Source organism: Hemiscyllium ocellatum, chromosome 7 (genome assembly GCF_020745735.1).
Source record: "Hemiscyllium ocellatum isolate sHemOce1 chromosome 7, sHemOce1.pat.X.cur, whole genome shotgun sequence".
NCBI lineage: Eukaryota > Metazoa > Chordata > Chondrichthyes > Orectolobiformes > Hemiscylliidae > Hemiscyllium > Hemiscyllium ocellatum.
Window position 1 is genome coordinate 97,451,497 of NC_083407.1, and position 12,405 is coordinate 97,463,901.

General features: G+C 40.1%; 1 protein-coding gene across 5 annotated transcripts in view; it reads left to right on the plus strand.

Moving 5' to 3' along the window:
- raph1a (Ras association (RalGDS/AF-6) and pleckstrin homology domains 1a) overlaps nt 1-12,405 on the plus strand; it is a 205,729-nt gene that overhangs the window by 153,279 nt on the left and 40,045 nt on the right. For all 5 annotated transcript variants that reach the window (XM_060827549.1, XM_060827552.1, XM_060827548.1 and 2 more), the window contains 2 exons: nt 1,647-1,724; nt 5,560-5,719. In XM_060827549.1, coding sequence (XP_060683532.1) covers nt 1,647-1,724; nt 5,560-5,719 — 238 coding nt within the window. The remainder of the gene's footprint in view (nt 1-1,646; nt 1,725-5,559; nt 5,720-12,405) is intronic.

Here is a 12,405-nt window from a genome sequence, read left to right on the forward strand (position 1 = left end):
TTGAATAGTATTGCATGAAATTTGGGATCAACTGATAGCACTAAAAATGTACCCTAGCAAGACTCTGTGCCTTCAGCAGTAAAGGGGAGAAGAGCAGCAAACAAATTCATGATGGAGGATTTATTACACATGATCCCTTTTTCACAGGTACGATCTCTTAACTCAACAAACTGAGTATTTGATTCTGGTGAATGTGAAATCTGAAGTGTATATTGTAAATATGCAGTATTAACTGGCATTGTGTTGGTTTCAGGGAAGTTTTGAACTTGTTTTAAATGTTGACTGGATTTCCTCTTTCTCTTTCCCCTTAATCTCTCTCTCGCCTATTCTTTAAGCACTGGGCTGGCTCCTCCTAGGTCTACTCGTAGTGCAGCTACTGGGCTGTCCCTTTCGGATGTATGCCTCAAGGGAAGAAAGGGCCTTGCATATAACTAGCAAACTAGATGGTCAGGAACGACTTTTTATTTGAGCACCTAAAGTAAGGGCTGTCATAGTTTGTAGATAGTGCACAAGTATGGATTACTATATCTATATTTAGCCTTCTAGTTCTGATTATGGTTCAATGCAAAAGCTTGTTGATGCACATCAATTAATTCCCTTTGAGATTGAAGCTTGGAACCCCATCCCCCTCACCCACCCTCAAGAGGCCCCTGGTCTCAGGCAGGGATATTGAACAAAGTTGACAGTTTATAAAGTCAGAATAATAAAAATCCTACTTTATTCCTAAGTGTCTGCACCTGCTGATATTATCTAACTGGCAGGTGATAATGCACAATACTTGTCTTTAAATATATATGTAAAATTCAAGAGAGGTGGGATGAATTGATCGTTTCTCTAAAAGCACAGGGACCTGATGCTGAGGTGCTTTTATGCTCTTTGTTTAATTAGGTTCTCAGCTAATAGTGCTGAAGCTATTGTCATGTTAGCAATAGAGTCTTTTGTGGCATGGGATTATGTTTATGGTAGTATATCCCTGAATTATCCCAGCTGTTGCTTTCAGTTCGCACAACACAGCTTGTTTAAACTGAAGCTTTGTCAGGTTATCACTTCATGCTGTACTGAAACATGCAGGTAAACTGATATAACCTGTTGTAAAGGATGATTTTCATGGACAAGTATTTGGAAAAAGGATGACAACTGAAATTGAGTTTATCCTTTTAACCAGTTTGTTTGCCCATTTTAAATGTTTTCCATTACATTTTTCAACGATTAACGAAGCCAAATGTGTTAATGTTAGGTTATTGCTGTCTTGAATGCAATATTGGAAGTAAATAGTCTGCTTAACAGCAAATGCAGTTCGTTCCCTAGAGAGATTATGTAAAGCAAAGAGACACCCTTTCCAAAATTCTGTTGATGTGATTGTTTTCTTTCCCCAGCTAATTTTATTGCATTAAAGATGTTAAAAATAGATGTAGTGCAGGATATATGGGAGAAGCTCATTCTTTGGTAACATCTAATTAAATTTCCTGTGTGATGCTGCAAAACTTGGGGATGGTGATTTTAAAATGTGCCCTGAGCTCACTGCACAGTAGTAGTTGGTCAGAGGAAGCTGCTTCCCCTTCTGCCTTGCTGTGTCTGGAAGGTGTGTTTCCATGGTTCATTATGGTCTCCTGATTCATCTTCCTTTCCTCAATATGTCTCTACAGGAGGAGCAGGCTGCCAGGCAGAAGGCAGAAAAAATCAGGGTGGCATTGGAAAAGATCAAAGAGGCACAAATCAAAAAGGTAAGGACTGATTCACATCTGATTCTGGAATTTGCATGTAATGTATATGTTACTGTCAAAGTATCTCTTACTCACCCCTGTTTACTCTTTGAAAGTGATGTTGAGCTACTGTTTGAAAAGTTGGTCAGTGTGGTGCAGCTATATCGACACCGCTGTTAAGTAAAGAGTTCCATGATTCTTCAAACAAAGTCAGTGAAGAAATTTCAATATATTTGTTTTCGTTCATGGAGTGTGGGTGTCTCTGGCTGGGCCAGTATTTATTGCTCACCCTTAATTGGCACTTGATGGGACTAGTTTTCTAGGGACATTTAAGGGGCAGTCAACAACGTTGCTGTGGGTCTGGAGTCACATACACCAAACCAGACAAGTATGTCAGATTTCCTTTCCTAAAGGATATTAGTGAACCAGCTGGCTTTTTAACAACAATGAACAATGGTTGCAAGATGAAAAAACAGAAACTGCTAGACAAAGTCAGCAGATCTGGCAGCATCTGTGGAGAGAAAAATGGTTAACGTTTTGTCCACGAACTCTTCTTCACAACTGGTAATAGCTAGGAAAAAGTGGTACCAGTGCTGGAGTCAAGGATGGTGGGGAAGAGAAAATGATAGGCGGAGATGGAGCCCAGCAAAAGAGAGAACAACATTAGGCAAATGAAGGGATGATAGTTTGCCAGGGAAAAAGAAAAGGTGATATTAGTGACCATAAGTCAGTGAAAATGGGCTAGCTGTGCTGAATGGTTACATGGCCATCATTTAGTAACTTATTAATTCCACATTTTTTGATTTGGATTCAAATTTGACCACTTGCCATTATGGAATTTGAATCCTGACCTTAGATCATTAGCCTGGAGTTTGGGATTGCTAGTCTAGTGAAATTACCACTCCACCACCACCACCTACCCCTAGGTGTGATTAGTGGAGTTCCACAGCGGTCATTGTTGGGACCACTACTGTACCTGCTGTATAATAACCATCTGGTTGAAGAAGCTGGGGGCATTGTTGATAAGTTTGCAGATGATCCAAAATAGATGGAGGGCCAAGTAATGTTAAGGAAGCTGCAGAAGGAGTTGGGCAGGCTAGGAGAGTGAACAAATAAGTGGCAGATGGAATACAGTATTGGAAAGTGTGAGGATATGTACTTAGGTTGGAAGGATAGAGGTACAAACTATTTTCTAAATGAGGAAAGGCATCAGAAATCTGTAAAGCATGAAGGGACTTGGGAATCCTAATTCAGAATTTTCTTAAGGTTAATATACAGGTTCATTTGGCAGTTAGGAAGGCAAATGTGATGTTAGCATTTATTTCAAGAGAGCCAGAATACAAGAGCAGACACTTATTGCTGAGGCTGTAAAAGGCTGTTGGAATATTGTAAACAAGTTTTATCCCTGTATCTAAGGAAAGACGTGCTGGCCTTGGAGGGGGTCCAGAAGAAATTCACAAGAATGGTCTGAAGAATGGCTTGTTAAATGAGGAGCGATTTGAAGACTGGGTCTGTACTCCGGAGTTTAGAAGGATGAGGGGTATCTCATTGAGAGACAGAATGTGGATGTGGAGAAGATCTAGAAAAGATTAGGACCTGAGGGCACAGCCTCAGAGTGAAGGGATGACCTTTTAGAAATGAGATCAGGATAATTTCTTCAGACAGAGGTTGGTGAATCTCTGGAACTCATTGACACACAGGTTTGTGGAGGCCAAGTCATTGAGTGTGTTTGTTAGATAGATAGGTTCTTTACTAGTAAGCAGAACAAAGATTGAGGAGAAGCCAGGAGAATGGGTTAAAAAACATGTCACCCATGATCAATTGGCAGAACAGACTCGATTGGACAAATGGCTTAATCTGTCCTATTTCCTCATTTCCCCTCCCCCCACCTTGTCTCAGTCAAATCCCTCGAACTCAGCACCGCCTTCCTAACCTGCAATCTTCTTCCTGACCTCTCCGCCCCCCACCCCACTCTGGCCTATCAAACTCACCTTGATCTCCCACCTATCGCATCTCCATCGCCCCTCCCCCCAAGTCCCTCCTCCCTACCTTTTATCTTAGCCTGCTGGACACACTTTCCTCATTCCTGAAGAAGGGCTTATGCCCGAAACGTCGAATCTCCTGTTCCTTGGATACTGCCTGACCTGCTGCGCTTTTCCAGCAACATATTTTCAGCTCTAATCTGTCCTATTAGCATAGTATTGGGATGGAATGTGTTTATAGAGGAGCCTGTAGGTTGTGCATTCTCTTGCATCTACTGCCATTGTTCCAGATATTAGACACCACAGGATTAGAAGGTGCTTTGAGTTCCTTGGTGAGTTGCTATAGTGCAACTTGGAGGTGGTACACCCTGCTGTCAGTGGATGTCAGTAGAGGAGGGAATGAATTTTAAACATGTATTCAATAAGGTGTGATGGTACGTCAGTAAGAATGAGCTGCTTTTCCCTGGAAAATGTTGAGCTTCAAACACTCTAATGCTGAATATACTCTGCAGGGTGCACCACTGTCTGAATTGAAAATCAATCAGCTTCTGTTACAGAGCCACAGAAAATCTACGATCTGAACAGCAGTTTGCTCAAAGCGCTTCTGCAAACATAATTTGCCCATCAGTTTCCCAGTCATAGCATTAAGACATAGGAACATAAGCGGGCCATTCGGTCCATCGAGTCTGCTGCACCATTCAATGAGACCGTGGGTGATCTGATAATCCTGAAGTGCACTTTCCTGCCTTATCCCTATTACCCTTGATTCCATTACTGATTAAGAATCCATCTGTCTCAGCCTTAAAAGCCCTTTGCAGTAAAGAATTCCACAGAATTCCTACTCTCTGAGAAAAGAAATCCCTCCTCATCTCGGTCTTAAGTGGGTGACCCCCTACACTGAGGTTATGGCCTCTGAGCCCAGCCTCGACCACAAGAGGAACCAAATCTCGGCATCTACCCTATCAAGCCCCCGAAGAATGTTTCAATATGGTCTCCTCTCAATCTTATCAACTCCAATGAAAATAAGCCCAATCAACTCAACTGTTCCTCATGAGAAAATTCCGCTATACCCAGAATCCACCTAGTGTATCCTCTATGCACTGTGCATAATGCCAGTAATATCTTTACTTTAGTAAACTAGTGACTGTATTCCAGGTGTGATATGACTGGTGCCTTGTATTTTAGGAAGATCTTCTATTTATACTCCATTTCTTCACCTCAGTCTGAGACTACAACCTCAGACAGTCATTATGAACTAAACTGTTGATGATATTTACCAGAGTAAAAGAAATACTCCACAATATACATGACAATCCATGGCAACTGTATCAACAAGTTCTTGGTCTGATATCTGGGGGATGGGAAGAGAGATGGTGATCTCATCTACACTCCTACAGGCAACAGAAAACATTGGGATGCTCCTACTCCATAAATGTAGTATTTCAAATGACTATGTAGAGTTTTGACTGACAGTATGAATTCTGTCTAAATGTACAGCCTGAAAAATGATACCCATATCTTGATCATTTAAGAATATTTGGAATGATGAATTACGAAATTTGAGGAAAGTGTTCATTGAATATGAAAGCTCAGATGTTGCCATATTTACTGAGGGTTCGGCGTAAAGTTTTGTCACTTTCAACCTTTCAATATTGTGTTTTAATTCAAAAATATATGTTAAATAATAAATGTTCATTTCTGTGTTAAAGTGTGCCGTGGCTAGATATTAGACTGCTGCCCTGAAATTGAGTTTAAAGTATTAGTACCACTACAGGACCGCACAATTTTCTTAGAGGGAATTTGATCAGAAGCACTGATGTATAATGAAGTAGAAAGTCCATCTGCCTGACAAATTGTTTGATCATATCTTGCAGCTGGTGATACGGGTCCACATGTCTGATGAGAGCTCCAAAACAATGATGGTCGATGAAAGACAAACAGTCAAGCAGGTTCTGGACAATCTCATGGATAAATCCCACTGTGGATTTAGCCCAGACTGGTCATTGGTGGAGACAATCCCAGAACTTCAAATGGGTGAGTTGGTGGAATTGAGCCAAGTGATCTAATATACTGGGTATTAACTTCTGGTTTTCTGAATAGGTGTTTTCAGAAAATATTTTCAGACTTTTTTTTGCTTCTTTGCACCTATCAACTATGCTTTGTTGACCATTTCTATACTGTCTTACGTATATGCACGTAAACCTGGTGACAGTGTCGTGCTACAGGAACTGCACCTTTTTTAAATTGTTTCTTGTATTGAAACTAGTAACAAACTTACACCATACCCAAGCATAAAATGCTCTTATCCAGACAAAACCCAAGATTAATGATAGAACACATAATTGAAGTTGACACTGGTCAATGTACTCAATTTTAATCCAGTGGTTGTGCATTTGTGCTTTGGTTTCGTGATATAATGTTGAGAGGACCAATGACTTATGGTTGTCGAATCTCAGCTGGACCCAGCAATAGCAATGTAATTGAAAAACTGTTTTTAATACCAGTCAGTGATTCTTAAAACTTGGCCCAGTGCCAGCTGAATGAAACCATAGACTGAACATAGAAATATAGGAGCAGGAGTAGGCCATTCAGCCCCATGAACTTGCACCATCATTCTCGATCACAGCTGATCATTACCTCAATGTCCTTAACTCTGCAATCCCCATATCTCGTGATGTCATAAGGAACTAGAAATTTATAGATTGCTGCCTTGAACAAAATCACTGACCAAGTTTCAACAAGCCTATGGGTAGAGAATTCTAAACATGCACTGTGTGAAGAATCTTCTCCCAATCTGACTTATCCTTTATATGGAGACTGTGTCACCTCGCTCGAGATCCTCCAGCCAGATGAAACTTTCCACTTACGATTGTGAAAAGCAATGGATTTTTCAAGGGATCACAAAAAATTTTGAATTCAGGGTTAATACATCTACTAACTTTTCAGATTAATGGTAAGATTCTTTTCATATGTGTGAACAGCAATATCCCTTCTAAGCTCCATAGCTGCTCAGATGGTCTGTACGCACTGAATGGCATGTGGATGGATTGATTTCTGACTCCAGAACTTGTTGCCTCTGTATGGATCTCACAAGTGAAGTTGAAACATCAGGGAACCTAGGTGAACAGATCAAATCTTTTAGAATTATTTATTTGGCAAATAACATGTTAAAGATATGCTTGTCCCAGGTCACAAGGCAGTTGAATTACAGCTCTGTAAGCAATATTCCCTTTAAGCCACATGGCTGCTCAGAAGCTCTGTGCAAGCTGATGAGCATTCCAATGCATAGTTTCTGTTTCCAAAAGTCACTGGCACACATAGACCTCGGAGGTCCATGCAGAACCAAAACAAATTACAGGGAAAGTTGCCGATAAGAAGATCAGGTCTTGAAATGTCGGTTGAAGTCCCCTTTTAGGATTTGAGCATAAATCACAACTAACGCTGTTATAGTATGAAGAGTATGATGTATTGTTTGAGAAGGCTGACTTTTAGATTAGGCGTTAGACACCTAGTTGCACAGTCGAGTATGTTGTGTCAAAAAGATACTGTGATGTCATTTTGAAGAGAATAAGGAATTGTCGCAACTTTCCTGTCCAATACTTATCCATTAGCGAGTATGACAGAAACTGATTATCTGGTCATGTCACTTTGTGGTTAATGAGAAGTTTGCAGTTTACAGATTAGCTGTCAATTTTCCTACATTGTCACAATGACTATTCTTGAAAAGGTTCTTCTTTGGTTGTACAGTGCTTGAGAAGTAATATGCTCATTAATGACAATATATAAATGCGTGCCTCTCATTTAGGAATATATTATTGTTTGTTTAAATATTGAGCAGAATGGGCACAATGCCAACCTCAAGTTACTCACATCACTTACAGTAATGGCCAACAATACCACAACTAAGAATTTTTCCAAGCAGTTTGATTTCTAAGACAAATTTTAAATTTGTTCTGGAGATACAGGAAATATAAATGTTGCCGCACAGAAATTTTCTGTGGCAATGCAAATTGAGACCTTCGTAGACTGCATGTGCTGCTTTCTTCCAGACTTCAATCTGAGATTTAAAAGCTAATTCTCAGTAATGGTGCCATCAAACTACCATTGATTGTGTTTAAAAATCCATCTGGTTTACTAATGTCCTTTAGGAAAGGAAATCTTCTATCCTTACCTGGTCTAGCCTATGTGTTACTTCAGATCCATAACAATGTAGTTGACTCTGAATTGCCTTTTTGAAAGGCCTCAAGCCTCACACATCAAGAATTGGGTATACACAACAAATGCTGGCTTTGGCTTCAATGTCCACACCCAACTTTTTTTTGTAAAATTAGTAATTAAGGCCTTACACACATGGAACTTCCAGTGCATTTTGTAAAATTAGTAATTTTACAACATGCACTGAAGCTCCATGTGTGTAAGACCATAAGACACAGGAGCAGCAGTAGGCCTTTCAGCCTGTCAAGTCTGCTGTGCCATTCACCAGGATCATGGCTGAACTGATAATCCTCAATTCCCTTTTCCACATATCGATTCAGCCTCTACAGCAAAGAATTCCAATGATTTACTATCCTCTGACAGAAAAAGTTCCTCCTCATCTTTGTCTTCAGCTATAGGGAGAGGCTGAATAAGCTGGGGCTGTGTTCATGAAGAGCATGGATAAGGTAAATAGAAAAGGTCTTTTCCCTGGAGTTGGGGAGTGCATAACTAGAGAGCATAGGTTTAGGGTGAGAGGGGAAAGATTTAAAAAGGACCTAAAAGGCTACTTTTTCGCACTGGGTGGTGCATGTATGGAATGAACTGCCAGAGAAAGTGGTGGAGGCTGGTAGATTACAACATTTAAAATGCTGGCAAATGGGACTAGATTAATTTGGAATATCTGGTCAATATGGATGAATTGGTCCAAAGGGTCTGTTTTTGTGCTATACATTTCTAAGACTAAGTGCGCACTCTCAATTTGAAATTGTGTCCCCTGGTCCTAGACATTCCCACATTGATTAGATTAGATTAGATTACTTACAGTGTGGAAACAGGCCCTTCGGCCCAACAAGTCCACACCGACCCGTCGAAGCGCATCCCACCCATACCCCTACATTTATCCCTTACCTAACACTACGGGCAATTTAGCATGGCCAATTCACCTGACCCGCACATCTTCGGACTGTGGGAGGAAACCGGAGCACCCGGAGGAAACCCACGCAGACACGGGGAGAACGTGCAAATTCCACACAGTCAGTCGCCTGAGTCGGGAATTGAACCCGGGTCTCAGGCGCTGTGAGGCAGCAGTGCTAACCACTGTGCCACCGTGCCGCCCATTGAGGGAACACCTTTCTGGGATCTATCCTGTTAAGCCCTCTAAGAATCATGAATGTTTCAATAAGGTTACCTCTCATTCGTCTCAACTCCTACCACTATCAACTCTCTTTTGTAATTGTTAGCCAATTCTCCATCCATGCTAAATACCACCTCCAACATCATTGGCTCTTTTCTTAATAAGGAGCTGAACATGTGGTGCCTTTTGAAAATCCAAATATGTTGTTTCCACTGCTTCCCTTATGGGCATATCTATGTTTCTGCATTCCAGGGTGTAATTACAAAGTGATGAGGCAAATTAAAATTTAAAACATTCATTGTGCAATACAACAATAATAAAATAAATGAACATATCAAGCTCTTATTTTTGTGTGAATCGTCCATGTAAATATATCCCATTACTTGGCATATGTTTTGTCTGTAAAGGAATGTTCCTAATTCAGTCACTATCTGTGATGGCTAGTCTTCCTTTCCCAGCCATGACCTTCCATTTCTCCATCAGCTAGTTAAAAGATCCAGTTCTTGTTTTGCATAATTGTACCCTTGTGGTAGGTAAATCTTGAGGAATTCATAAAAGAGGGATCATTTCAAATGCAATATTATGGAAAGATTTAAAAAAAATATGGTATAGGCACTACAACTGTAGCATCTTTCAGAGTGGCTTTGTGCCACTTTGTGTGAAAAATGTTGTGTAAATCAGAAATTGGGGTCTGCCATAAGCTGAGCACAACATGGGGAGAGAATAGAGGTGCTCTTACACTCCATATTAGATTAGGTTCTGTAAATAACATTGCAGTCAATTCTTCAACCATGAAGGATAGTAGATGTTTAAACCATGGCTATTTTTGATGATAAGCGCTTCTATCGGATCGTTATTCTATAAGATCCCTCCTTTTAATTACATGGTACTATGATGTGACTTTACTGTACATAAACTGATTCTTCTTGATTTTGGACATATTGCCATTGAATGCCCCTTGGCACCTCGACTGCCCAGTTTCCTGAACAAGTTAATTCAGTGTCAGATGTATTGGCCCATATAAAAAGGAATGTCCAACAGTCACTGGCATGTACAGTGGTTGGAATGGCTCTGTAGGTCCTTTAACTGGCCACTGATTACATGGACGAAGAAGGGAAAAGCTGGTCAGAATTCTTGTTGCTCTGACTGGAGTGTGTGCATCTTTGGACACACTGAATGTGGGATCAGTCGTGATTTCATATCCTACAATGTCAAATATGGGTTCTCCATGCTAACTTGCCCAAGCCACTGTTCTTCATGGGTGGATCTTGGTAGATTGCAAATGCCTGCAGAGAAAGGAGTGGTGTAGGTGAGGGCATCAAGAGAACAATCCTTGTCTTATTCCTTTGTGTTATGTTTTCAGCTGTGATTCAGCACTAAATGTAGTACAATTATGACACCCAGTCCAAATATTTTCAGAACCAAGTCCTGTGATACATTCTCTTTTATTCCAGTAGTTTTTTTTTTCTTCACAATGGTAAACAATATCAATTTAAAATGGAATATCATGTTTCAATTTTTTTTAATAAATGAGATTTCTGGTTATGTAATGTTTATAGTATTTTGGCAGCAGAACTTGCATATTGCTGATGAAGGGCATTTTGTTAAGCTTTTCTCCTTACACTCATCAGGATAAATTGCACTGAAGAAAAGGGAAGGCATCATTTATGTTATATGAGGAGAGAGTGATAATTAGTTGGCAGGTGGACCGTGATAGAAGTGTTGCCATGGTGAATGCACCAATTAATGATGACTGCCATTCAACTGTCAAGTTTTGTTTCAATTTTAAAACAGGCACTTTATCTCTGATCATAGCATTGCCTTGAGAAATAAACCAAAGAATGTCATCTATTTTATTGAGTTAAAACAGGGCTGTGTATTTGCATGTTCTTTCTGTTTGTATTGAACAGTGCCCTACGTATTAAGGCACAAACCTGACTGATGATCCTAAATTGGTTGTCAGCTTAATTCTACTTTTTAATGAGGAGCCGAAAGAATCAGTCTTTTATTGGGAATTAAAAATACATGGAGGTCAGTTTATGCAGCTGGAACTTTTCTTAAAAACAAATAATTCCAAAAATGTTTCATTATTTTTCCTTTTAATTTGGATGAAGTTGACCAGATTTGATTTTAAATAGTTCCTCATGTTTTGTCACTTTTTTTCTGTGTAACCAATTAGTTTAGGAAATGGCATTTGACCACCTCATTTAATTAGGTTTCTCTAATTCCATCTCCAAAACGACAATTGAGGAACTGCATGCAATAGCACTTAGTGCAACATAGTATTGTGCCCCTATCATTACTTCAGACACGCTCTCTTCTGAACATATTTGTGTTCAGAAATAAAAACACAAAATGCTGGAAATAATGAAACTGCAAAATTCATACTTGAGTAACTCACAGCTCTGGTTTTGGTGAAGGTGTCAGCTGTAAAGTGATGGAAGGTATCATCAACAGTGCTATCAAGCTGTACCTGTTCAGCAATAACCTGACACCAAATTTGGATTCCACTTAGCTCCTGACAAGCTTGATTCAAACATGGGTAATAAGTGCTAAATTCTCAGGTGAGATGAGAGTGATGGTCCTTAACATCAAAGCCACACTAGACTGAGTGTGGCATCAAGGAACCCTAGCAAAATTGGAATCAGAGGCAAACTTTCCATGGGTTGGAGTCATACCTGGCACATAAGATGATGGTTGTGGTTGTTGGACATCAGTCACCTCAACTCCAGGACATTTCTACAAGAGTTCCTCAGTATCATGTCCTAGACTCAAACATCTTCAGCAGATACTATGGGTAATTTAGGAAGGCCTATTCACCTAACCATCACATCTTTGGACTGTGGGCAGAAACCAGAGCATAGACACAGGGAGAACATGCAAACTCCACATAGACAGCCAACCTAGGATGGAATTGAACCCATTTCCCTGGTGCTGTCAGGCAGCAGTGCTAACCACAGCCAACATGCCCCCAACATCTGTGCCATCATCAACTTGGAAGAAATTCTGCAACTCCTATCCTTTCACTAACTGGGCACTCACTTTCTGGACTCTGACAATCACACATCAAAGCCAGAGACTGTTGATGAGAAAAGAGCTGTAACTGTAAATTTAGTTTTGGTAAATATCTGATCAAAGTTAAGAAGGGAAACAGTAAAAGCAATGAAGATGTATAGCACAAAAAAAGCGGATTCCCTGTCTTGAGTGAAGAGCAGTGCGTTTAAGGTGGGCATTCCTGGAATGAAAGGCAATGAGTTAAACACTAATGCAAAGGCAAAAATAGGAGATGTTGGAAATACTCAACAGGTCAGGCACAATCTGTGAAGAGTGGAACACAGTTAACTCTTCAGGTCTTTGACTTTACGTGAAGTCACTGAACTTAAATTTGGTC